Genomic DNA, 27,692 nt, shown 5'->3' on the forward strand with positions numbered 1-27,692 from the left:
TCAGAAAGTTATCTCCTGGCTCACTTGAGTAATGGCTTCAATGATGCTGATGGAAACAAACAAAGAAATTAGAAATCACTGGACGTGTACAATACTAGATTTAATACTGAAAAGTATATATCACATACCTCTCAACCTCCAAGCCACACTCACACAGATTCACTAAAACCTGCAGGTGTGAATGAGTGATGACAAACTGGACAGAGAGAGAGAGAGAGAGAGAGAGACTGATTCAGTATAATCTGCATAACTTTATTTTTCTTTTCTTTTTTTAACTACATGAGTGAACATGAAGAAACCATAAACTTCAGCATTTAAAATTCTAACTAATGTTAACAAAGAAATAAATTATGTAACTGTTGTTTGACTCTGAATCAAACAATCAGAGTGAAACTAATTCTTTTGATTCATTTGTATTTCGTTCAGAACACACAGCATATCTGCAGCTCTCCAGCGCGGTGCTTTGTCTCAGTTTAGCAGCTCACATCTACAAAAGTACTGCAGCACAAATCACAAACATGGCATGTTTGATTCCCTTCCTGCAGATGAATTAATTGAGGGTCAAATCACTTTCTTATTAGAGTTCACTCTGAAGCAGACTCAGACCAGACTTGGATTCAAACAGATAAACACTTTATTTGGTTATTGTTGCATTTTGATTTTGTGATGGAAAAAGCATTATATACTGCAGCAGTTTATTATTTTGATTTATAACCCCAATTTAAAAAAAATTGGGACGCTGGATGAACTGTAAATAAAAACAGAATGCGATAATTTGCAAATCATGGAAACCCTATATTTCATTGAAAATAGTACAAAGACAACAAATCAAATGTTCAAACTAAAAAAATTGTACTGTTTTTTGAAATTTTGAATTTGATGTCAGCAACATGTTTCAAAAAAGTTGGGACAGGCATGTTTACCACTGTGTTGCATCACCACTACTTTTAACAGCACTAAACATTTGGGAACTGAGGACACCAATTGCTGTAGTTTTGAAAGAGAAATGTTCAAGTCAAGTCAAGTCAACTTTATTGTCAAATATGCTATACATGCTCGACATACAGCACAGATGAAATATCAGTCCTCTCTGACCCACGGTGCAAACAGGCAATGCAATAAATAAAAATAGAATAATTGAAAAAAACAAACAGTATAAACACTCTAGATAGGAACTAGATAACACTCAAACAATATAAAAAGTATAAATAAACAATATAAACACTAGATAAGAACAAGACAGACTAAACACTCAGTCAATATAAACAGTGTAAACACTAGATAAGAACTACACACAGACTAAACACTCAAACAGACAATATAAACAGTATAAACACTCTAGATATGAACTAGAAGTAGACTAAAGACTCATATATATATATATTATATATATATATATATATATATACACACACACACACACACACACATACACACACACATTGGTTCAAATAACCAAACAGTCAAATGTTGTCCCATTCTTGCCTGATATACAATTTCAGTTGCTCAACAGTTCGGGGTCTCCTTTGTCATATTTTGTGCTTCGTAATGCACCAAAGGTTTTAAATGAGAGACAGATCTGGACTGCAGCAGGCCAGTTTAGCACCTGGGCTCTTTTACTACGGAGCCATGCAGTTTTAATATGTGCAGAAAGCGGTTTGGTGTTGTCTTGCTGAAAGACGGAAGGCCTTCCCTGAAAAAGATTTAGTCTGGATGGCAGCATATTGCTCTGAAACATGTATATATCATTCAGCATTAATGACACCTTCCCAGATGTACAAGCTACCCATGTCATGTGCACTAATGCCCCATCATACCATCACAGATGCTTGTTTTTGAACTTGTGCACTGATAACAAGCCAGATGGTCCCCCTCCTCTTTAGCCTGGAGGACATGGTGTCCATGATTTCTAAAAGGAATTTCTACTTTTGATTCGTCAGATCTTGGGACAATTTTCCACTTTGCCTCAGTCCATCATAAAAGAGCTCGGGCCCAGAGAAAGGGGCGGGGTTTCTTGATATTGTTACCTCGCCCAGGATGGGGTCCACCATGGGGCGAGGTATTGTTTTCAGTCGGGTTTGTTTGTTTCTTTGTTTTTTTGTAAATGACGTTACAGGAAAACAATTAGACCAATCTTCATGAAACTTGCAGGATACATGGGCATTGGTCTCAAATCAAACCCCCAAAATGTTGGGGGTCGTCTGGCCAAAGTTAAGGTCATGATGACCAAAAAGTTAAAAAAAAAAAAAAAAAGCTGAGCTCAGACTGCAGGAACGCTGCCTCGGAAAGACAGCGCCCACAAACACGCTGATTGGATCACTACCTGCCTCATTTGCATACACTGCTGTCATTGGATGGTTTCTTGGTTCATTTATATATGCAAAGGAAGGGGTTTTGGCCACGTCCACTTTTAAACCCCATTGACAAAAACTTCCCCACTCTGTTGATTTATTACTATAAATCTCATCTCATCTCATTATCTCTAGCCGCTTTATCCTGTTCTACAGGGTCGCAGGCAAGCTGGAGCCTATCCCAGCTGACTACGGGCAAAAGGCGGGGTTCACCCTGGACAAGTTGCCAAGTCATCACAGGGCCGACACATAGACACAGACAACCATTCACACTCACATTCACACCTACGGTCAATTTAGAGTCACCAGTTAACCTAACCTGCATGTCTTTGGACTGTGGGGGAAACCGGAGCACCCGGAGGAAACCCACACAGACACAGGGAGAACATGAAAACTCCGCACAGAATGGCCCTTGTCGGCCATGGGGCTTGAACCCGGACCTTCTTGCTGTGAAGCGACAGCGCTAACCACTACACCACCGTGCCACCATTACTATAAATATAAATTATAAATAAATGGACTAAAGAAATCGGTTTCAGACATATTTATGCTTATTACAGAGGGAAAGTGCGTTCCACTGAGCTTCCACTGTCTGTACTTTATATTATTCTACTCTTACCTCTTATAGTTTTCGAAACTGAAACCTTTGAACCAAGGCTGACATACACATGCAGAATCAGAACCATGTTTATTGGCCAAGTATGTTCACATACAAGGTCAAAATCAAGTTCAAGGTTTACGGGAAAACGGCTGGACCAATCTTCATGAAACTTTCAGGATAGATAGGCATTGGTCTCAAATAGAACCTCCAACATTTTGAGGGTCATCCGGTCAAAGTCAAGGTCACAATTGTTTTTTGCGATATCTTCCTTCATATTCATTCAGATGTGTTCTGATTGGTTGAGAGCAGGACAGTGCGTTTTGATTGGCTGAGAGCAGTACGGTGTGCAAATGAGAATCAGAATTAGAACCATGTTTATTGGTCAAGTATATTCACATAAAAGGTCAAAATCGTTTTTTCGCAATATCTTCCTTCATATTCACATACATGTCAACCTATACGGAATGTCCGTATTTTATACGGATTTGATTCAATAAACGTAGTATACGGGCATACAAATAAAGTTATACGGATTCTTTAAAAAAACTTCAATATTTATTTAGAGCTATAACCAATTCCCACGATGATAAAAGAGCGCATGACATTTACAAACGTACTGTACACCACAGAAAGCACAAACAGCCAGTAAAGAGTCTTATGAAATTGCGTGTTATCTTGTGGTAGCGAGACTTTGTTCCACTTTTGATCATGCGCACACCACATTGCGAGAATCCCGCCAACCGGGAAGTAACATTTTGTTTGAAATGCGTATTTCCACCTGAGCGACTTTCACTGGCAACTGAAAAGATTCTGAATGGGCACTCCAGCAAGATCAACACAGACACTTGCTGTGACATGCAGCCTCATGAGGTATTGGTGCAGACTGCTAAAAAAGCTGTCATGGAGTACAATTCAGAACATTATAGTGACACTTTGTGTTTTAGTCGAACATTGGAGCTTTGTATTCATTCTGAAGGTTTATTGTTATTAATATTGACTAAAAAGTAACTTGGATATATCATTGTTAATTATCATTCAAATTTTAGGTAAATTATTTTAATTTGCATCTTATACAGATTTTATAAGGGAAATACGGATTTTGGAGGTTGGTTATACAGGTTTGATTGACCAAAGGTTGACATGTATGTATTCATCAGGCGAGGTTTGCTTTGTCTAGCAACACTTGTTTATATCTGGTTTTAACTCGCATTTGTGGATGCAGTAATGAAGTGTTTTCACAGATGATGGTTTTCTGAAGTGTTCCTGAGCCCATATAGTGATTTCCACTACAGACACGTGCTTTTAGTGCAGTGTCTCCTGAGGGCCTGAAGATCACAGGCATCCAATGTCAGTTTTCAGCCTTGTCTCTCGCATACAGAGATTTCTTCAGATTCTCTGAATCTTTTAATGGCATTATATACCATAGATTATGTAAGCCCCAAATTCTTTGCAATTTTTCTTTTGCAAAGAATGTTATTCTTGAATTGTTGCACTGTTTGCTCATGCAGTCTTTCACAGAGCGGTGAACCCCTCCCCATCTTTACTTCTGAGAGACTCCGCCTTTCTCAGATGCTCTTTTTATACCCAATCATGCTACTGACCTGTTGCCAATTAACTAATTTAGGTGTTTCTTTTTTAGCATTATGCAACTTTTTCAGTCTTTTGTTGGCCCTGTCCCAACTTTTCTGAAATGTGTTGCTGACATCAAATTCAGAATGAGCATATATTTTTCAAAAAAAAGCAATAAAATTTCTCAGTTTCAACATTTCATGTGTTGTCTTTGTAATATTTTCAATGAAATATAGGGTTTCCATGATTTGTAAATTATGGCATTCTGTTTTGATTTACAGTTTACATAGTGTCCCAACTTTTTTGGAACTGGGGTTGTAAAAAACAACAACATCACAATTAAGGGGTTAATTACCTTGTTAATGTTACTGATGATGCCTTAATGCTGGTGTTAGTGAAATCTTGTGCAGTGGAACAAAGTTTTTAATGTGTTTTTCTTGTCTAAAATTACCTTACAAACAAACAATTAAATGCACACATACTGTACATATATACAGTATATATTGGACATACCGGTTCCTCGTCCCAGTTGAAGAGATTTTTCCTAAAATGCTCAGCCACGACTTTGAGTTCATACGTGCGAGTCACTTCACATTTTCCAGTCAGAGCCCGTGAAGCGTTTATGTGCTCAGCAATCTTCTGCAGCGCTTCATCCACTGTCTTCCTCTTCTACAGATGTACAAGTTTTAATCAAAAAAAGCCATCTAAAATTATCTTTTACAAGATAATAAGTAATTCATCACCAAATTATAACATTTCTAACATAATGACTCTTTTTATTAATAAAATTGCAATATTACAGTATGTATGTAACCAGTGGTGCGGCACGGTGGTGTAGTGGTTTGCATTGTCACATCACAGGAAGAAGGTTCTGGGTTCGAATGTTACATGGGTCTGCGTGGGCTGCCTCTGGGTGCTTTGGTTTCCTCCACAGTCCAAAGGCATGTGGTTAGGCTAACTGGCTACTCTAAATTGTCCATTGATCATGCTTGGAGATGGATGGGTTCCACCATGCCCTAGACACACCAATGATGGACTGGTCATCAGTGGTGCTCTTACAGCCCATGCTGGTTATGGGAAGAAGATGTAACCAGTGGGGGTGGAGTTTAGCATATAGTGGGCAGGGTTTAGACATGCCCCAGAGGAGTAATGGCTGATGTAGGATACCTGAACCTTATTTGTAGATGTCTGTCTGCTGCCATCCTCATAGTTGTCCTTATAGTTGAAGGTCAGTGATCCAGGAAGCCATCAACTCCCATGGTGATTATAGCACACCAGAGGGACTCAAACCCTCATCTAGTGGCAGGTAAAAATGGGCAATTTAGAGTAGCCAACTGACCTAATATGCATGTCTTTGGACTGTGGGAGGAAACCGGAGCACCCAGAGGAAACCCATACAGGCACGAGGAGAACATACAAACTCCACACAGAAAGGCCCCCGTCGGCTACTGGGCTCAAACCCAAACCTTCTTGCTGTGAGATGACAGTGCTAACCACTGGACCACCATGCCACCCTGTTTATAGATGAATCTACAACATTTTCAGGAGATGTTTATTAAAAACGATGCAAGAACTCTCCAGTGTCAGTCTCAGAAATAAGAGTCAGGATATGGATACAGTGCGCAGTGTTGTAGGTGAGTCACTAAACCTCGAGTCCGAGTCCAGTCCAGTGTTCAAGTCTGAGTCAAGTCCAAGTCATTAAAAAAAATTCGAGTCAAGTCTGAGTCGAGTCTACTATTGATCTGAGTCGAGTCCAACATTCCAACCGCACCATTTGACGGTGTCTGTTTCAGCCTCATTAACATTAGTTTGTTCCTGAACATGACGTATGAACAGGTGAATGTGCTTCTCTTTGTCAGGGAGTGTGAAGTATTCTGTCAGAGATGGTTGGGAGATGGATGTAAGTGCAGAAGGTGTGTTTATTAATACAAGTGAAGACAAGTAAACAATCCAGAATGGCAGGCAAAATCATAAAACGGTGAAACAGGCAATAGGTCGAGCAAGGCACAAACAGGCTATCGTAAACTCGGCAGACTCAAACACGAGAAACAGGAAATCAGGGATCAGGAAACCAAACAAGGAAATAAGACTCAGTAATGTGTCAGCAACACAACTCAATACTTCGCAAAGTAAGTGTGTTTTAACAGTTTTTAATATAGGCGTGCTGTTTGTGCCTTAATCTTGTGCAGGTGCTAGTCATTTACGGCATGCACGAGAGACTCCTCTTGGCGTGTGCGCTGTCTGGAACGCGCCCGAGAGTCTATCTGATGCACGCCCCAAGACGTGCAGGTGTGACACACTTACATAAAATTAGTACAAAATTAATGTACACTACCGTTCAAAAGTTTGGGGTCACTTTGAAATTTCCTTATTTTTGAAAGAAAAGCACTATTCTTTTCAATGAAGATCACTTTAAACTAATCAGAAATCCACTCTATACATTGCTAATGTGGTAAATTACTATTCTAGCTGCAAATGTCTGGTTTTTGGTGCAATATCTCCATAGGTGTATAGAGGCCCATTTCCAGCAACTATCACTCCAGTGTTCTAATGGTACAATGTGTTTGCTCATTGCCTCAGAAGGCTAATGGATGATTAGAAAACCCTTGTACAATCATGTTAGCACAGCTGAAAACAGTTTAGCTCTTTAGAGAAGCTATAAAACTGACCTTCCTTTGAGCACATTGAGGCCCTGTCCACACGGCAATGGATTCAGGTGAATCCGATACAATTGTTTATCGTTTCGGCCTGGTGTCCACACTGCACCGGCGTTTTGGGTGCCCCAAAACGCAATCTTTTGAGAACGGGTTCCAGAGTGGAAAGATCTGGCAACGTTGCCGTTGCGAAGTCGTCTGGATGAGTAGAACGGATTTGTTTACGATGACGTCACAACCACATGACTGTCAGTGCTTCACGCCGGGTAGAAGTGTAACGAACTCGATGCAAGTTGTCAACAAATCCTATAACTTGGTTCATGAAACGCGCTTACAAAATATTTTCACTGTGAATATTTATTGTGTAATGGTGCAAAGTGAGAGAGAGAGAGAGAGAGAGAGAGAGAGAGAGAGAGAGAGAGAGAATAGCCCTTAGGGCAGAGTCAATCCTGCCAGCAAAAATAGGGAAAAAAAGGAGAGATCTCACCAGGGGCGATTCTAGCATCTGATCTTTGGGGGTGCTTAGCCCCCAGAGCTGACAGAGGCACCTGGCTTGAACGACAGTGTTTCCATGTTTATTCCGCATTTAGACTAGACTTAACTAGACAAGAAGACTAGACTTATGCAATGTTTTAACAGAAGCTGACCCAATAAACTATGATATCTACACATTTACAACCACAAAGTATCTCGATATGGATGATAAATGTCGTTTTTATCACTCTGTTCATAGACCAGGGAACATCAATATTGCATTATGCATATTATTGTGTTGTGTTTAACAATTGTAACTCCAGTCCGTACCTTCACATCTCGCTATGCCAGTAATACTCAGGTGCTACTTTGAGTTCCTCATCGGTGTGGAATCCAGTTAAAAAAAACACCATGTCGTAGCAAGCACTCATGCAGACAGGCAACCCAATCAGAGGGGATGCAAGGAGGGGAGGTATTTACTGGTCATAGAACTATCACGTAACAGGTGAATTCAAGAACACACACACGCCTGTGCACTAGGGTATTAGGCAGAAAAAGAAAATTACCAGTCAAAAATAATATTTTATATAATCCTGATGAGCACCGCAGGCGCAAAGTTCCTCTAGGGGGGTCTGGGGGCATGCTCCCCCAGAAAATTTTTGAAATTTAGACTTCATTTCCTGCATTCTAGGACATTTTCAGGGTGAAATGGCGTGTAATTTTTTATCAGAAATATTGCATATTTTTACTTTGTATTTTTTTCAGTTTCACTCCTGAATGTATCAGATGTATGTATGGTGTTTGATTTGGTAACAAAAGTGAAAAGAAAATAAACAACAATGAATTGTATATAATCTTTTGATCTAGTTACAGTATTTAATAAAAAAAAAAAAAAAAAAACCAGTATTCTATTTTACGTGGCACAAATTAAATCGCAGAATGTCTGTCACTGACTGTCATCCATAATATTTTGACCAAACTACTCAAATGTGCTGTAACACCTGCATTACTATTTGGGACTGATGGTTCTGCAGTTTTCTGAAATATCAAATGTTGTACTGTTAGGGCCTACAGATATTTGAAAACTGCACCTCATTTTCCAGGTGAATACTTTGAGTCCTATGTTATTGTATTCTCAGGAATACAGCCACATACCCCCATGAAACCCCCTTGTTAATCAATGTATCACACATACCTTTTCTGTCTTTTTGTGGAAAAACGAATCAATTTTTGTAACATTCAATTTGGGGTGTTTGTTGGGATTAATCTTGATCCAGAAGAGTGAGTCAGCAAAAAAAATGCAGTTCTCCCGCCAAGAAAGAGGAAACTACAACACAGGGTGTTTGGCAATTTTCAACCAATCAGAATTCGCGATTTATTCAGTCCGCATGTTACAAGATTCAGTGAGGGCCAAAATGGCGGAAGCGATGAAATATTCTGATTTTTCATTTCAAGTTTTCAGTATTTTTCGTATTAAACTGTGTTTCTTACGATTTGTAAATGATGGCGGAACCACACACGGACTGGCCATTGGGAGTAGCGGGAGTTTTCCCGGTGGGCCGGTGGTTCAGCGTGGGCCGGCGGAGAAAAAAAAAAAAACAGTTGCGCGCTGGCCTTTAATATGATAAGCAATGTTAACAGTTAACATTGCTTATCATATTAAAGGCCAGCGCGCAACTGTTTTTTTTTTTTTCTTCGCTGGCCCACACTGAACCACCGGCCCACCGGGAAAACTCCCGCTACTCCCGATGGCCAGTCCGTGTGTGGAACATAACTGGATTTATCGGATGACATGTGGGAGTATTCATGTGCAAAAATTTTCGGCATTATCGTCCGTTTCAGTATCCGTCTGTGTGTATACTTGCCCATTGAAATCGGCAATCGCCCGTCAAATTTACGGGTGGACGGGTCTCTGCATAATACCTTACTGTGCACACATTCATTGCGCAGTGCGCAAGGGCACTTATTTCTGAAAATTACATCCAAAAGCAGTGTTTTTGAGGGTGCTGAGCTAGGGGGTGCTGAGCTCATTTTTGGGGGTGCTTGAGCACCCCCAAAAATAGGCTAAACACGCCCCTGGATCTCACCTCTTCAGATGTTGGTTTAAGTCCTACAATACATTCCTCAAAAAGGGTGTAGAAGAACAAATTAATCCATCAACATGTAGCATTCAATTTATTCCGGACCATTAAAGACGCCGCCTTCCGTGTAGAATCATACGTCATCCTCGCCGCCATATTGGATGGGTCAAAGCGGAGAATAAAGATGCCTCATTCATGTGCTGCGTTTAACTGTACCAAGAGGTTTACCGTCCAAACGAGATCACATGGGATTACCTTTCACAGGTGAGACTGGAAAAATACTTTTCATTGTATTTGGTCATTATAATGTAATTTTACGAACAGATTTTTCTGACTTTGTGGCTCATATGAAGTCTCGCGCATAATAGTTTATGCGCATGCGTCCTTACTTCTTCTATTGTTCTAGTGTCTCCGAAGGGACCGTCTTACAGCGCCCCTAGAGGTGTGGCATGTGCATTGCATCGTTTTCAGCAAGCGTTGCGTTGCTGTATGGACCTGATATTTTACTGATCGTTGCCCATGTGGACGCGATGTTTTTTTAAATAACATCTCGTTGCTGTTGTCGTGTGGATGTAGCTTCAGTTTCTGGAGCATCACATTTGTGGGGTCGATTAAATGCTCAAAATGGCTAGAAAAATGTCTTGACTATATTTTCTATTTATTTTACAACTTATGGTGGTAAATAAAAGTGTGACTTTTCATGGAAAACACAAAATTGTCTGGGTGACCCCAAACTTTTGAACGGTAGTGTAGATATCAATATTTTATGCCAAATTATTATGGCATGTTACCAAAAAAATAAAGAAAATAATCTGAATTCTCGTCTCCATTTTCCGAGTCCTAGTGCAGTTAATACACGAGTCTGAGTCCAAGTCCGAGTCATCAGTGCTCAAGTCTGAGTCAAGTCACGCGTCTTGAAAATTAGGGCATGAGTCGAACTCTAGTCCAAGTCCTGGACTCGAGTACTACAAGCCTGACAGTGAGTGTGGGTACTGAATCTATTCAGAAATAAGGAGTGTAAATAATGCAGAAGTACCTTACTCACTCTTTTAAGATCCTCATATTGTCTTTCCAGGACCTGTCTTTTTTCCGGATCCTGTTCATTTTTAATCCTGTTTTCTTGGATTATCAGTGGAACTTCTGTAGCGTCTACCACATCAGACTCTTGAATGTTCAGGGGCTGGGATGTGTACACTTCACTGACAGGAGCAGAGGATTGTCCAAGAAATTCACTCAGCATTAACTTCAGCATGCCCTAAATAACATTAAGTATGGAATAATATACACTTAAATTGAAATATTTTAAACATTGTTGTAACATTTTGGTTATTAATACAATGTTTAAAAGATGCATTTCACTGCAGAACACAACCTACACACTGAATGTATTGAATATTAGTGTTTGGAAATGATCTATCCTGGAAATTCTTACATATATTTTTATTTATGTAATACTTCACTGAAAGCTGTCATGATATGATCTACGCTTTAAATACTACAGGATATTTATTTCTGATTGTACAATACACACCTTGTACCCATAGTTACACGGCGTCTGAGTCTTTCCCACATCCTTTCTTACAGCCTTGCTGACATTTTTCTTCAAGTAGGAAAACTGATCTTCAAATGAAGTCAAGCTAAGTTTTACCTTTAGAGTGACGTGAAGAAGGAAAAAAGTATGAGTGGTGTCTAATTTCAACTATTCACCAATTTTTCACCAAAAATTCACCAGGTTTAGAAACCAAAGAGCATTATAGTGGTATAGAAGTGCATATAACTGCAATAGAAACACAAACAGTCTCGGTGTGGTGAAGCCAGTAAGTACTGAAGACATCAGCAAGATAGGTATTTCTTTCCTTGTCCCAGAACCAAGCGTAAGCAAATTCATCAGGCTTGCACGACCCGACTGAATACACTGAAACAAGATGATAAAGACTCCACATTCATATGAGAGTAATGTATTAAATATGGCAAAACTCATTAATTAGAAAAAGTGCTAACCATTTCTGTCTGACAGCTTGTCCAGCATTGATCCTGCATGACACGATTCCAAATAAATGACCATCTGCAAATATTAGATGCAAAAAAATGATGCAAAAAATCATACCAATCTCGAAATACACCAATTAGCCATCACATTATGGCCACTGACAGGTAAAGTGACTAACACTGATTATCTCATTACAGTGGCACCTGTCAAGTGGTGGGATATATTAGGCAGCAAGAGAACAATCAGTTCTTGAAGTCGATGTGTTGGAAGCAGGAAAAATGGGCAAGCGTAAGGATCTGAGCAACTTTGACAAGGGCCAAATTGTGATGGCGAGATGACTGGGTCTGAGCATCTCCAAAATGGCACATCTTGTGGGGTGTTCCCGGTATGCAATGGTTAGTACCTACCAAAAGTGGTCCAAGGAAGGACAACCGGCGAACCAGCGACAGGGTCATGGACGTCGAAGGTTCATTGATTTGCATGGGGCATGAAGGCTAGCCCATATGGTCCAATCAGAAGAGCGACTGTTGCACAAACTGCTGACCCCGCCCTCCTTTTATACATCAGCATTTCATCTAAATTGAACAACCAGACTTATTTATCTTGAAATATATTTTCAGCCATCACGTTAAAACCAGGGGCGGCACGGTGGTGTAGTGGTTAGCGCTGTCACCTCACAGCAAGAAGGTCCGGGTTCGAGCCCCGTGGCCGGTGAGGGCTTTCTGTGTGGAGTTTGCATGTTCTCCCCGTGTCCACGTGCGTTTCCTCCGGGTGCTCCGGTTTCCCCCACAGTCCAAAGACATGCAGGTTAGGTTAACTGGTGACTCTAAATTGACCGTAGGTGTGAGTGTGAATGGTTGTGTGTGTCTATGTGTCAGCCCTGTGATGACCTGGCGACTTGTCCAGGGTGTACCCCGCCTTTCGCCTGTAGTCAGCTGGGATAGGCTCCAGCTTGCCTGTGACCCTGTAGAACAGGATAAAGCGGCTACAGATAATGAGATGAGAGATGAGACGTTAAAACCACCTGCTTAATATTATGTAGGTCTCCTTGTGCCACCAAATCAACTCCGACCCATCAAGGCCTGGACTCCACAAGACCGCTGAAGGTGTGCTGTGGTATCTGGCACCAAGACATTAGCATCAGATCCTTTCAGTTCTGTAAGTTGTGAGGTGGGGCCTCCATGGATCGGACTTGTTTGTCCAGTACATCCCACAGATGCTTGATCAGCTTGAGATCTGGGGAATTTCGAGGCCTTGAACTTTTGACTCTTTGTCATGTTCCTCGCACCATTCCTGAGCAATTTTTGCAGTGTGGCAGGGCGCATTATCCTGCTGAAAGAGGCCTCTGTTTTTAGGGAATACTGTTGCCATGAAAGGGTGAACTTGGTCTGCACCAATGTTTAGTTAGGTGTCGAAGTAATATCCAGATGAATGCTAAGACCCAAAGTTTCCCAGCAGAACATTACCCAGAGTATCACACTGCCTCTGCTGGCTTGACTTCTTCCCATAGTGCATTCTGGTGCCATCTCTTCCCCAGGTAAAAGACGCACATGCACCCAGCCATCCACATGATGCAAAAGAAAACAAGATTCATCAGACCTTCTTCCATCGTTCATATGTATGAGTTGTTGTTGTTATAGAAATGGTAACATATTAGAATGAGTGCATTAATGTAAACCTGTGATTTGCAGCTGTGCTACTATCAGATCTGCTGTTATAGAGAATTAATCAACACCTTCTGACCAATCAGAATGCAGAACTCAACAGCACTGCAATATAACCGGTGAGATCTGTGATCTATTATATCTATTTTTCTAAAGGAAATCATATGCATAAATTTTCATACAGAGATCTTTTAAAAATATGAATTAACAGTAAATTGCATACCTTTGAAAACTGGCTGCTCCATGACATTGTATTCACTGTGTTAATGAGGTCATGTGCATAAAGCTGTAATAGAGAACAACTCATTATTACATTTCATGATCTCACTATTATACAGCTATAATTGGTGCATTCCATTTGTACTGGGAAGTCAGGATTTCACCGACCCCTGCCCTCAGAATCCAAGATGGCTGCTCTGTGTATCAGCAGAGTAAATTGCATACCTACATAGCATTACATAGCTGTAGTAGTACACTGTTTATTCACACTTCTGTCTTATTTGTATTTGATTCAATCAGTCATGCTGTCCAACTTCTATCTGTGGACATGTTGATACAGTGTTTGCATGCACAATACACCACGTAACGCATTGTTATCAACTGGTATTGCTAACAATGGCTAATGAGACTAGAAATTGCTGTGATGTCATTCCCAGTTCCAAATTTCAGTGCCTCTACATTACAGGCAATTATTCTTATGAAGAACAACATACAACACATATACCCAACACCTGGTGGATTAGTACATTGCTCAAGGGCACTTCAGCCATAGGTTTTTCCTGCTGATCCAGGGAATTGAACCAGCAACCCTTTGAGCCCAAGGCGTCTCTAACTCTCACCTTATTGTTGCTGCCACTTCCTTCACATACTATTTCACTAGCAAATTATTTCTTTCACTAACCATTAATTTTAATAATTAGAGATAACAGCTGGACAGATGGGCAAAGATTGAAAGAACAATGGAAACAGACAAGGGGCAACTTCTTAGACTGATGAGGGAATGCTCTGAATTCAAACGATAGATTTGTGGCCACTACAGGTGGTCAGAGTCCTGAGGTTAAGCCACAAATGCCCCTTTTCCACCAAAGCAGTTCCAGGGCTGGTTCGGGGCCAGCGCTTAGTTTGGAACCGGGTTTTCTGTTTCCACTGACAAAGAACTGGCTCTGGGGCCAGAAAAACCGGTTCCAGGCTAGCACCAACTCTCTGCTGGGCCAGAGGAAAGAACCGCTTACGTCAGTGGGGGGGGGGGAGTTGTTAAGACCAACAACAATAACAAGACTGTGAAAGATCGCCATTTTTAAGTGACGAGAAGCAGCAGCTGTACAAACGCAAAGTCATCCATTATTATTATTATTGTTGTTGTTGCTGCTGCTTCCGTGTTGTTTTTGCTTTGATATTCGCGCCAAGGTTTATGCAAACGTAGCAACGTAACTGATGTATACAACGACGTAACTGACGTATACAGCAACGTAATGACGTGGCTTCCCTTAGCACTGCAAGCTATGGAAAAGCAAACTGGTTCTCAGCTGGCTCGCAAGTTGAACGAGTTGTGAACCAGCACCAGCGCTGGCCCTGAACCAGCCCTGGAACTGATTTGGTGGAAAAGGGGTAAAAGAGTAACAATGACGAGATTAACAATGCACTTTTCAATTCAAGGAGAACCAGCCTCAGTGTCAGAGATGTAAGTTGACAGAGGTGTACCATACGGGGAAGCTACAGCCTAATGGTTAGAGAAGCAGCTTTGGGACCAAAAGGTTTTGATTCCCTAGACCAGCAGGACTGGCAGAAGTGCCCTTGAACAAGGCACCTAACCCCCAAGTGCTTTCTCTGGGTATGTTGTACTTACTGTTGTAAATGCCATAAATGCCATTAATGTAATGTTACCTCATGAATGGGAGTGCTTGAGTGAGTCCTTGGTATAAGGCCAATGGAGAGGTTGCATGAGTCAGTCCAAAATGCTAGAAAGATAACAGCAATCTATCCATCTACTCATATATATCCAGAATACCCTGGCGTGTAAGCTAACAAGCTAGCCTAAAAGCTAATGTGGCTAGAAATTGCTGGTATTGGGTTTCCAACTTCTGTACTGGAACATGGCCAACTTGGATGTGACATCATTCCCAGTTCTGAATTCAGGCTTAAAATAAAGATTTTCATGCCAATAGAAATTTAAAATGAGCTAATAGAAATAAAAAAAAACTAGCCAATAGACAGCTATCCAATAGAGCTAGCCTATCAAGCTAGCCTACTAGCCAATAGAAATAATAATAAAAAAACCTAGTCAATAGAAATCTGAATGCTCTAACAGAGAATTAAATGAAAACCTCACAAGCCCAAGACAACAGAAGAGCAAAATTAAAAGCTATCACAGCTTTGGTAGTGCTAACGGAAGTCAGAAGCTGTACAAGATGGTTCCAAATGTAAGTGTGTTTCATACACAAAGGTTAGTACAGAAAATGAGAAGAAGTGGCTTGGTGCTAATATGTACTACATCACTGTGACTTTGTAGGAAGGTCATGGGATGGTGTCACCCATGGATGTTCAACACCACACCTGGAAGTTAGGTGAGATAGCTGAAATAAAACCTTTTTTTGCACTTTAAAGATACTATTTTATTAATTATTAATGCCATTTTTAAGTGATCAATCTTGGCCTTGAATTGTGTTTCATAGTGCTCTTGAGTGTATTTACAGCCGAATATAAATTTCAGCGGCAAGGTGGTGTAGTGGTTAGCACTGTCGCCTCACAGCAAAAGGGTCCTGGGTTCGAGCCCTGGGGCCGGCGAGGGCCTTTCTGTGAGGAATTTGCATGTTCTCCCCGTGTCCGCATGGGTTTCCTCCGGGTGCTCCGGTTTCCCCCACAGTCCAAAGACATGCAGGTTAGGTTAACTGGTGACTCTAAATTGACCGTAGGTGTGAATGTGAGCGTGAATGGTTGTCTGTGTCTATGTGTCGGCCCTGTGATGACCTGGCGACTTGTCCAGGGTGTACCCCGCCTTTCGCCCGTAGTCAGCTGGGATAGGCTCCAGCTTGCCTGCGACCCTGTAGAACAGGATAAAGCAGCTAGAGATAATGAGTAGAGATAATGAGATATAAATTTCAGCATGACATATTGTGGTTACAGCAAACTTTCAGACAGTGGCGCTGGATTTAATACTGCTCCTCATTGGAGCCAAGATCACACAAGGAAAATGTGTTTAAGTTTGAAGATCAGGAAATTTGTGAACTGAGACCTGCTTGTGTGCGTAACTCTCATGTGACTTCTGAAACCTCGGAATATTGATGTTAACAATATCAGGATTAAATCTTCACTGAGTAACTCAACTTTGAATACGGCCCTTAGAGAGAGCAGAACTTTCACTAAACTCACTGTGGAATGAGGAAATCCAAAGATTCCATGAGCTCCATGGTCCGATAAGTAGATGAAGATAGAATCGTATTTACCACTGAAAGGAAACATAATGAAATAAACATATGATAATTATTTTCCAATAACAACATGTCCCCGGGATTATTATTCCTTTTATACTACAGCATTTTTTATTTATCAATAAAGTACAGCGGTGGCACGGTGGCGTAGTGGTTAGCGCTGTCGCCTCACAGCAAGAAGGTCCGGGTTCGAGCCCCGTGGCCAGCGAGGGCCTTTCTGTGCAGAGTTTGCATGTTCTCCCCGTGTCCGCGTGGGTTTCCTCCGGGTGCTCTGGTTTCCCCCACAATCCAAAGACATGCAGGTTAGGTTAACTGGTGACTCTAAATTGACCGTAGGTGTGAATGTGAGTGTGAATGGTTGTCTGTGTCTATGTGTCAGCCCTGTGATGACCTGGCGACTTGTCCAGGGTGTACCCCGCCTTTCGCCCGTAGTCAGCTGGGATAGGCTCCAGCTTGCCTGTGACCCTGTAGAACAGGATAAAGCGGCTAGAGCTAATGAGATGAGATGAGACATCCTGTGAACAAGTTAGTTCCTGTAATCACTAACAGTACATTACAGCAGCTGTAAACAGTCATTTCCTCACCAGCCTCTCTTTTTTTCTCTCTCTTGAAGTTAATAAGACAAACGCAGCTTGTCGTCTTTTGTTACCAAGAAACTGCAAAGAAGTGTAAACTCCTCCTCTGTCCTCTTCTGAAGATGTCAGAAAATTTACAGTTACCACTTCACCTCTGATTGTTACAAAGCACTGACACTGGTGACTCCTTTCAGAAATGATGCATAAACATAAACGTAAACATCTTGTTACAGGAAAACTACACCAGGTCAATGATGACATGTTTGTTTGTTTTTTAATCTGTTTTTTATTAGCGGAGTGTCTGCCGTACATGTCCCTGTGAATAAGGTGTTGTTATAGAAATGATAACATATTGTAATAATAATGATTGCATTAATATAAACCTGTGATTTGCAGCTGCACTATTGTTAGAGCTGATGTCATAGAAAATTAATCAACACCTTCTGACCAGTTAGTACTGTATATGGGGTGGAAGAACATCTGAGTTAGATGTGGAACTGATTCACATGGTTTATACCTTTGTATTACTTTTTTTGGTCCTGTTTTCTTCACCGCAGATGAATCTCCACGCACTACAGCCAGAAAGTTTTCAGCTGAGACATCCTGATAAGGGACAATTTAAAAAAAGTGATTCTACAATCACCAAAAAACAAACCAACAACAACAAAAACAAGAACACACACATACAAGTCTAAACAGAGTATTTATTACCTCCACCAATTTTGTTGGAGGAGGTTATGTTTTCACCTCCGATTGTTTATTTGTTTGTTCCCAACATAACTCAAAAAGTAGTGAACGGATTTGGATGAAATTTGGAGGAAAGGTGAGTCATGGGCCAAGGAACCATTGATTAGATTTTGATGCAAATCCAGATATATTTGTGGATCCAGAATTTTTTTGTCTCTTCCCAGTGTAACTCAACAGGTAGTGAATGGATTTGGATGAAATTTGGTTGTCAGTTTTAGTATTCTTCTAGGTTCAAGTGATTTTGATTTTGATAATATGTGGCTTGGTGGAGATATGGACTCTATTGAATGTCCTTCTAGTTTATTATATATTACAAAACACATTACCTCTCCAGTGTAGTCCTTAGGAACCCCTGGGTAAACATTTGGGCCATTTGGTACATTGATTACGTTTCCATATACAGGATTTCTACACACACACACACACACACACACTATGTTTACTTATGAATACTAATTCAGATTTTTTTTGAATGACTAAATACATGTTTTCTTAGATTCTGTGTTAAAAAAAAGTTTCATTCATAAGACAAGAGCTAAATAGCACTGCGAGAGGGAATGATCCAAGTAGTCCAGTCTAAGAAATTTCACACTTCTACTGCAGAGCAATAAAACAAGACAAACTGTGTAATACTCACTCTTTATTTTTGGCAATATCATCATACATCATCACCACAATCTGTTCATCTGGAACACCGTTCTGTTGTGCGATTTGATAAGCGTGACACACATTGGCCTGAAGGAGAAACAGCAGCAAAATGTATAAAATCATGCAGATACAAATCAAGAGCTTCAGTTAATGTTCACAATGTTCAAACATCCGAATGGGAAAAATTGTGATCTCAAAGCGTGACTTTCTTTCACTGTGGCATGGGTGTTGGTTTGAGCCAGATGGACTGGTTTGAGTATTTCAGAAACTGCTGATCTCCTGGGGTTTTCACACACAACACTGTCTTGAGTTTACACAGAATGGCACGAAAAACAAAAAGTACTGAGTGAGTGGGTGACAGTTCTGTGGGTGGAAATGCCTTGTTGAGGAAAATGGCCAGATTGGTTTGAGCTGTCAGGAAGGATATAGTAACTCATATAATCACTCTTTACAACTGTGGTGAGCAGAAAAGCATCTCAGCATGCAACAGCAGAAGACCACATTGGGTTCCACTCCTGCAGCCAAGAACAGGAATCTTAGAATCAACAACAAATTCTGTATTAAATATTCACACCTGATGTCTGTAGTTTTCCCAACCTTTAGAACCTGCCACCAGGAGAACCCACTGTTTTTTGCTGTAGCTCCCTCCCATATCCACGACAATGTTCCTACAAAGCAAAATAATATAAAATATTATTGGACAAACAAAACCAACACCAGGATAGTTCACATTTCACTACCACACCACCAGGGGTCACTTTCTCTGAATTCTGTGACACTTTCTATTGTCATGTTCATTTCCTGTTTCCACAATATATGTGTGTTTCAATGTCAAGGAAGGATCATTTAAGGGCTGCATTTCAAGGATGCCATGTCATTGAATCTCACTGAAGTCTGTTCTGATGCTGCGTTCATGTGCTATGGGAATTATGGTAAATACCAAACGCTGACATGGAAAACACACATGAACGCCCCCTCTTGTGGTATTTTCCACTGGGCAACTCGTAGAAAATTTTGATACACGAGTTGCCGAGATGAGATGAACTTTAACCTTTTCAACATGGCGGCGAGCGGTACAAGACACTTGAATGCTAAGCATTGTACGCTACTAAAGTTTTTTTTTACTAGTACTAGTGGGTAGTTTTTGGTGTCTATGCAATGTTGCGCCATTAACAAGTGTAATATAATACATTAGAAATCCGTTTCCTTTAAAAATGCGTTGTTATGGTTTGTTTTTACCTATCCAGAGCAGACGCTATTGCTAACGATAGCTAACTAACTATTGCTAACTTGAATCTGGTCCACCATCTTTAATTTGTCAACCACAACAAAAGCATGTGAACACAACACACTGGTAAATACCACTTCCCAACTGGAAAATATCATCTTCCCAGAGCACATGAATGCAGGGTGAATCCTGCCAAAGACTGCATCCTTCTTTCATAAAATTTTTCAAGGCTGCATGTGTGGATTCTCAGTGTTCTTAAATCACCCACAATCCTATGTGCACATATATGACGGGCCTTTTAAATGACACTCATCAACACAGCGATTAATAGGAAAATATCAGTCTGGGGCATGTGTGGAATATGCAATAAAAAGGGAGGATGTAGCTAAAGTGACAAAATGTGAGTTGATGCTAAATATCCTGCTGAGATCAGTGTCTGGGACACAATCAATGACTAAAGCTCATCTCATCTCATTATCTCTAGCTGCTTTGTCCTGTTCTACAGGGTCGCAGGCAAGCTGGAGCCTATCCCAGCTGACTACGGGCGAAAGGCGGGGTACACCCTGGACAAGTCGCCAGGTCATCACAGGGCTGACACATAGACACAGACAACCATTCACACTCACATTCACACCTACGCTCAATTTAGAGTCACCAGTTAACCTAACCTGCATGTCTTTGGATTGTGGGGGAAACCGGAGCACCCGGAGGAAACCCACGCGGACACGGGGAGAACATGCAAACTCCGCACAGAAAGGCCCTCGCCGGCCACGGGGCTCGAACCTGGACCTTCTTGCTGCGAGGCAACAGCGCTAACCACTGTGCCGCCATGACTAAAGCTGTTATAGGAAAATAATCAACTTCAGGGTGGTAACACTAACTCTGCTTCATCACACCACCCTGTCATTCAGTATTTCTCTCTCTCTCTCTCTCTCTCTCTCTCACACACACACACACACACACACACACACACACACACAGTGTGTATTACTTACATAATACACTGTGAAGAGTTTGTTGATACAAGTGACCAGTCAACATCTTACACATATTTAATTATCATTAATTAAATTATAGCATCATGCCATTTTAGTTCAAACCTAAACCGTTTTTTATTTATTATAAATTAGATTATTAATGCTACATAAAAGTAGAAATATGTTGATTCTTACTTGTTCTCTCTCCTGTGATGGCTTCAGCTCAACGTTGGTTTGAGTGAGTGTCCTGAACAGACATGTCAGAAGTTTTATATCCAGTAAACGTCCACTTTCGCTTCAGCGCCCGAGTCATCAAGAGGTTTTTGGGTAAATGGTCTCATTTAATTTTTTTTTCACCTTCCTGGAAACACAGTGCATCACTTGGAAAACTATTCACTCCTGAAATGTCTTGTAAAACTGTCTTGCTTTACTTTAAACATCTTCTGTAGACGTATAAAACATACAACACAATAAAGCTGTATATTCATTTACTTTTTTCCCCATCTTTTTGATTGCTTAATCCCTGTATGTGAGAATATGAGGTTCAGACAAATATATAACCAACACCCCTTCTGGGAACAATGAGATTCACCAGCACCTCAAACAATTCAGCAGATTTATTTTCATGTTTGAGCTTATTTAAATCTTTTACTTTCTTAATCACTTTCAATATCATGCGTCACTCTTCAGTGCAATTCAGTGTTTCCACAGCAAAAGGAGTCATGTAATAGAAGAAGGAGAAGGTCATTGTTACAACCCCAATTCCAAAAAAATTGGGATGCCACATAAAGTGTAAATAAAAAGAAAATGCGATAATTTGCAAATCATGGAAATCTAATATATCATTGAAAGCAGTACAAAGACAACATATCAAATGTTGAAACTGAGAATTTTTTTGTTTGGAGACCAAATGCTATAGTTTTGAAAGAGAAATGTTGTCCCATTCTTGCCTGATATACAATTTCAGTTGCTGAACAGTTCGGGGTCTCCTTTGTTGTATTTTGTGCTTCATAATGTGCCAGATGTTTTAAATGGGAGACAGGTCTAGACAGCAGGCAGGCCAGTTTATCACCCAGACTCTTTTACTACAGAGCCATGCAGTTTTAATATGTGCAGAAAGCAGTTTGGCATTATCTTGCTGAAAGAAGGAAGGCCTTCCCTGAAAAAGATTTTGTCTGGATGGCAGCATATTGCTCTGAAACACACACACATTATATATATATATATATATATATATATATATATATATATATATATATATATATATATATATATATATATATAAAATTATAAAATTCAGCATTAATGATGCCTTCCCAGATGTACAAGCTACCCATGTCATGTGCACTAATGCACTCTCATACCATCATACAGTGCTCAGCATAAATGAGTACACCCCCTTTGAAAAGTAACATTTTAAACAATATCTCAATGAACACAAACAATTTCCAAAATGTTGACAAGACAAAGTTTAATATAACATCTGTTTAACTTATAATGTGAAAGTAAGGTTAGTAATATAACTTAGATTACACATTTTTTCAGTTTTACTCAAATTAGGGTGGTGCAAAAATGAGTACACCCCACAACAAAAACTACTATATCTAGTACTTTGTATGGCCTCCATGATTTTTAATGACAGCACCAAATTTTCTAGGCATGGAATGAACAAGTTGGCGACATTTTGCAACATCAATCTTTTTCCATTCTTCAACAATGACCTCTTTTAGTGACTGGATGCTGGATGGAAAGTGATGCTCAATTTTCTTTGGGGAATTCTGTCTCTTTAGAATTCCCCAAAGAAAATAATTTATTTCCACCACAAAGGTGAAGGCTACAAGAAGCTCAGCAAAGCTTTACTTATCAGTCAGAATACTGTAGCAAAAGTGGTACAAAAATTTAAGAAAGATGGAACTGCAACCATCTCACAGAGACGTCCAGGTTGTCCACGGAAGTTAACACCTCGACAGGAGAGTCTTCCGATGAGAAGGGTTAAAGAAAATCGGCATGCAAGTTCACTGCAGTTATCTAAAGAAATAGAAAGCCAAACTGGAGTGACTATTTCCCGTGACACAATACGGTGTACACTGCAGAGGAATGGCATGCATGGATGCTGTCCACGAAAGAAGCCTCTCCTAAAGCCCAGGCACAAAAAAGCCCGCCTAGAGTTTGCCAGGGCCCATGCTGACAAAGATGAAGACTACTGGGACTCTATACTCTGGAGTGATGAGACCAAGATAAATGTTTTTGGAACTGATGGCTTCAAAACTGTTTGGTGTCACAAAGGTGAGGAATACAAAGAAAAATGCCTGGTGCCTACAGTGAAACATGGTGGTGGCAGTGTCCTTATGTGGGGCTGCATGAGTGCTGCTGGTGTCGGGGAGCTGCATTTCATTGATGGCATCATGAATTCACAGATGTATTGCTCTATACTGAAAGAGAAGATGCTACCATCACTCCATGCCCTTGGTCGTCGTGCACTTTTCCAACATGACAATGATCCTAAACACACATCTAAGGCCACTGTTGGATTTCTGAAGAAAAACAGGGTGAAAGTGATTCAGTGGCCAAGTATGTCTCCTGATCTGAACCCAATCGAACACCTATGGGGAATTCTGAAGAGACAAGTTGAGCATCTCTCTCCATCCAGCATCCAGTCACTAAAAGAGGTCATTGTTGAAGAATGGAAAAAGATTGATGTTGCAAAATGTCGCCAACTTGTTCATTCCATGCCTAGAAGACTTGGTGTTGTCATTAAAAATCATGGAGGCCATACAAAGTACTAGATGTAGTAGTTTTTGTTGTGGGGTGTACTCATTTTTGCACCACCCTAATTTGAGTAAAACTGAAAAAATGTGTAATCTAAGTTTATATTATTAACCTTACTTTCACGTTATAAGTTAAACAGATGTTATATTAAACTTTGTCTTGTCAACATTTTGGAAATTGCTTGTGTTCATTGAGACATTGTTTAAAATGTTACTTTTCAAAGGGGGTGTACTCATTTACGCTGAGCACTGTAGATGCTGGCTTTTGAACTGTGCACTGATAACAAGCCAGATGATCCCTCTCCTCTTTAGCCTGGAGGATGTGGTGTTCATGATTTCTAAAAAGAATTTCTACTTTTGATTCGTCAGACTTCGGGACAATTTTCCACTTGCCCTTAGTCCATTGTACAAAAGCTCAGGCCCAGAGAAGGTGGCGGTGTTTCTGGATATTGTTTATATCTAGTTTTAACTTGCATTTGTGGTTGCAGTAATGAACTGTTTTCACAGATGATGGTTTTCTGAAGTGTTCCTGAGCCCATACAGTGATTTCCACTACAGACACGTATCTGCTTTTAATGCAGTGTCACCTGAGGGCCTGAAGATCACAGGCATCCACTGTCAGTTTTCAGCCTTGTCTCTTGCATACAGAGATTTCTCCACATTCTCTGAATCTTTTAATGATATAATGTACCACAGATGATGTGATCCCCAAATTCTTTGCAAGTTTAAATTGAGGAACATTATTCTTAAATTTTTGCACTGTTTGCCCATGCAGTCTTTCACAAAGTGGTGAATCCCTCCTCATCTTTACTTCTGAGAGACTCCACCTCTCTGGAATGCTCTTTTTATACCAAATCATCTTACTGACCTGTTGCCAATTAACCAAATTACTTTTTTTAGTATTACAAAAAACATACACTTAATGTTAAGTAACATGAGGCTGCAGCTACACATTCATACACCAACATTCTTACAGATCTGAACTATATTTTCTTAAATGTATTTTTTATTAAAAGGATTACCATCATGAGAAATATTTGGATTAAGTTAGCCATGGCTATATGAAGTACATCTTAGTTAGCTATACAGCAAAGTTGTCAGAGGTGCAGGCAGTTATGGATGCAGTTGCAGGGGAGAGCGGGTGCACCACAAACTGGCAGCCAAATCTGAATCGTGAGACTAATAACAAGGTCACTGTCGTGCAAGGGGTCCAATGTGCAAACAGCATGCCAGAGATCAGGCAAAAGTTCAGAGTCCAGATTAAACAGAAAACAGGGTCAAAGTCATGGATAGTCAATAACTGGGAACAAATGGCTTAGTATGAACAGGTAAGGATATGCTGAGCGATACTTTACACTGATGGCTTGAAACTGGAGTCTTTAAGTACTAGTGGTAATGAGGCTGTAATGATAAACAGGTGCGGCAGTGATCAGAACTCTGAACAGGGAGGGCGCTGAGGTGTTTGGGAGTTGTAGTCCATGGCAGCCATGCTTGGAGGCTGCCACAAACTCTGATTGCTGGTGCTATCAGTGATAGGAACCCCCCCCCCCAAGGCACTCACTCTGGGCACATTTTCTTTTCTTAGACATCCACGTTTTCTTGGTGCTGGCTTTTCAGGATCCCTGGCATGGAATTCCTAGGTTAATAATGGGTCCAAGATGTCCTTGGCAGGCACCCAGCTGCATTCCTCCAGACTGTAACCCTCCCAGTCTACCAGATATTCAAGGTTGCCCTGTTTACAGTGGGAGTTCTGGAGTCTGTGTACCTGGTACACTGGCTGTCTCTCCAGTTCCAAAGATAAGGTGCATTCAGTGGTGCATGTGTTTGTAACTAGAGGTCCAGGAATGGTGGGCTTTAGACATGACACATGGAAAGTGGGTGACAAGTGGCAGTGTTGTAGGAGCTCCAGTTTGTAAGAGACCTCATTGATTTGATATAGGACCTTAAAGGGACTGATGTACTGGGCACTAAGTTTCTGACAGGTGTTGGGATCCCCTACATATTTGGCAGACACCCAAACTCTGTCACCCAGTGCATACACAGGTGTCTCCCCTCTGTGCTTATTGGCAAAGAACTTGTACCTCCTTGCTACTTGTTCCAAGTGCTGATGTACACTCTCCCACACTTGCTCACTTCTCTGAAATCATGTGTCAACTGCCAGAATGTGTGTGGGGGAGTTGGCCCATGGGAATAGTAATGACTGGAACCCAAGAATGCACTGGAATGGGGTGAGTTGTGTGGCAGAGTATTTCAGTGAGTTTTGCATGTATTCAGCCCAGGGGAGAAAATGAGACCAATCTCACTTCCTAAGAGTGTTTTACCTCAGGGTTACTGAGGCAAAACACTCTTAGGAAGCACCCAGTCTCCTGATTCATGTGTTCCACTTGGCCGCTGGACTGTGGGTGATAATCCAAGGTTAGACTCACCAATACTCCCAGCTTGTCCATAAATTTGGCCCATAATCTAGATGTGAATCAGGGCCCCCAATCACTTACTATGTCTTTAGGGATCCTGTAGTACCAGAAGACATGGGAGAAGATGAGCTCTACTGTTTTGAAGGCTGTAGGTAGGCCAGGCAAGGGAATGAGTTTGAGTGCCTTGGAGAACCAGTTGATAAATAACATTATAACAATGTGGTTCAGTGACTTGGGTTGCTCAATAATGAAGTCTATGGCCAGATGGGACCAGGCTCTCTGGGGTGTGGGCAGTAGTTACCCGCTGGCTGGGTCCAGGGTACCTTGGCTTGAGTGCAGGTGAAACAGGAGAAGATGAACTTATTAATGTCTGTAATCATGTTCTCCCACCAATACTTAGTTCTGATGAGCCGATAGGTGCATTGGCTATTGGGATGCCCTGTGGTGGGAGATGAATGTGCCTAAGTGATAAGGTGACCCCGGAATTGCAGTGGGATGCATGTGAGACCTGGAGGGCATGCTTCTGGGGGTTGCAAGGCTGAGCTTGTGACAGTTCTTTGTCTATTTCCCTTTTTTTGTCTATTGTGAGAGCATTAACGAATCACTTGGGTGGCAGGATGGGTGTGGATTCTTGACTGAGGGTCGTGGAGGAGTGTATTCTGGATAGTGCATCTGCCTTAGTGTTTCTGGAGCCGAGCCAGTACGAGATAGTGAACTGGAAACAGGTGAAGAAGAGGGCCCAACATGCCTGATGTGAGTTCAATCATTTGGCTGACTTGAGGTTGTCACAGTTTGGCTCAAGACTGCAACAAAATTGGGAGACAACACAAGAGGTAGAATATAGAAAAACATTATTTATTTACAAAAAATATGTAAATCTACAAAAATAAAAGTAAATCAATTTAAAGTCAAAAACACCTCTGCTGTCGTCTGGTCTGCTGGCAATGCAGACCTCCCACAGACAAATCGTGCAGGCAGGTGAGTGGAGCGAAAGACCAACTGCAGCAGATTGAGATTTAAAGACAGGCTACACTAGGCCCAGGTGTAGCTCAATCAGCTGGTGGCCAGCCACTCTACACAACCCTGCAACACACACTCCAGACAAAGACAGGGACACCTAGTGCAACACTGCAGCCCACAAGGGAACAATAATACAGGCACCACACTAGAGGGGCTGTTACAAGGTACTCTAGATTCTTGTGATCAGTCAGGATGATGAATGGGTGTGTGGCTCCCTTGAGCCTGTGCCTCCACTCCTCTGTGGCCAGTTTGATAACTAGGAGGTTCTGTTTGGCAGGTGTAAGCTTTCTGGAGAAGAATGCTACAGGATGTAATTTAGGCTTCTCCCTGAAGCACTGGGACAAGATGCCTCCCACTCCAGTTTCAGAGGCATCAGCCTCAACAGTGAAGGGCTTTGCAGGGTCTGGGTGTTTGAGGATGGGTGCCTTTGTGCATGGCACCCACCTGAATTTCCAAAGGTGCGGTGCGAGTGGTGACAAACCCTTCCCCAATGGGTCTGCCAT

General features: G+C 41.1%; 1 protein-coding gene across 1 annotated transcript; it reads right to left on the bottom strand.

Moving 5' to 3' along the window:
• On the bottom strand, positions 1-27,692 carry LOC132898664 (legumain-like). Its single transcript, XM_060940378.1, has 14 exons — positions 27,325-27,692; positions 19,357-19,450; positions 18,772-18,869; positions 18,461-18,542; positions 17,905-17,990; positions 16,754-16,829; positions 13,608-13,670; positions 11,732-11,795; positions 11,527-11,645; positions 11,262-11,378; positions 10,776-10,985; positions 5,035-5,190; positions 129-196; positions 1-46 (listed from the first exon to the last, which is right to left on the bottom strand). Exons 1-14 carry the CDS (start codon positions 27,690-27,692, stop codon positions 1-3), a joined length of 1,647 nt encoding a protein of 548 aa, XP_060796361.1.

Source organism: Neoarius graeffei, chromosome 14, assembly GCF_027579695.1.
Source record: "Neoarius graeffei isolate fNeoGra1 chromosome 14, fNeoGra1.pri, whole genome shotgun sequence".
NCBI lineage: Eukaryota > Metazoa > Chordata > Actinopteri > Siluriformes > Ariidae > Neoarius > Neoarius graeffei.

Excerpts from the sequence above, each read along its gene's own strand:
- LOC132898664 (XM_060940378.1), bottom strand. The coding sequence starts at position 27,692 with ATGGCAGACCCATTGGGGAAGGGTTTGTCACCACTCGCACCGCACCTT. Across the intron at positions 19,451-27,324 it reads GCCCCTCTAGTGTGGTGCCT|GAACATTGTCGTGGATATGG; the intron begins GTATTATTGTTC and ends TTTGCTTTGTAG. Across the intron at positions 17,991-18,460 it reads CTAAGGACTACACTGGAGAG|GATGTCTCAGCTGAAAACTT; the intron begins GTAATGTGTTTT and ends GTCCCTTATCAG.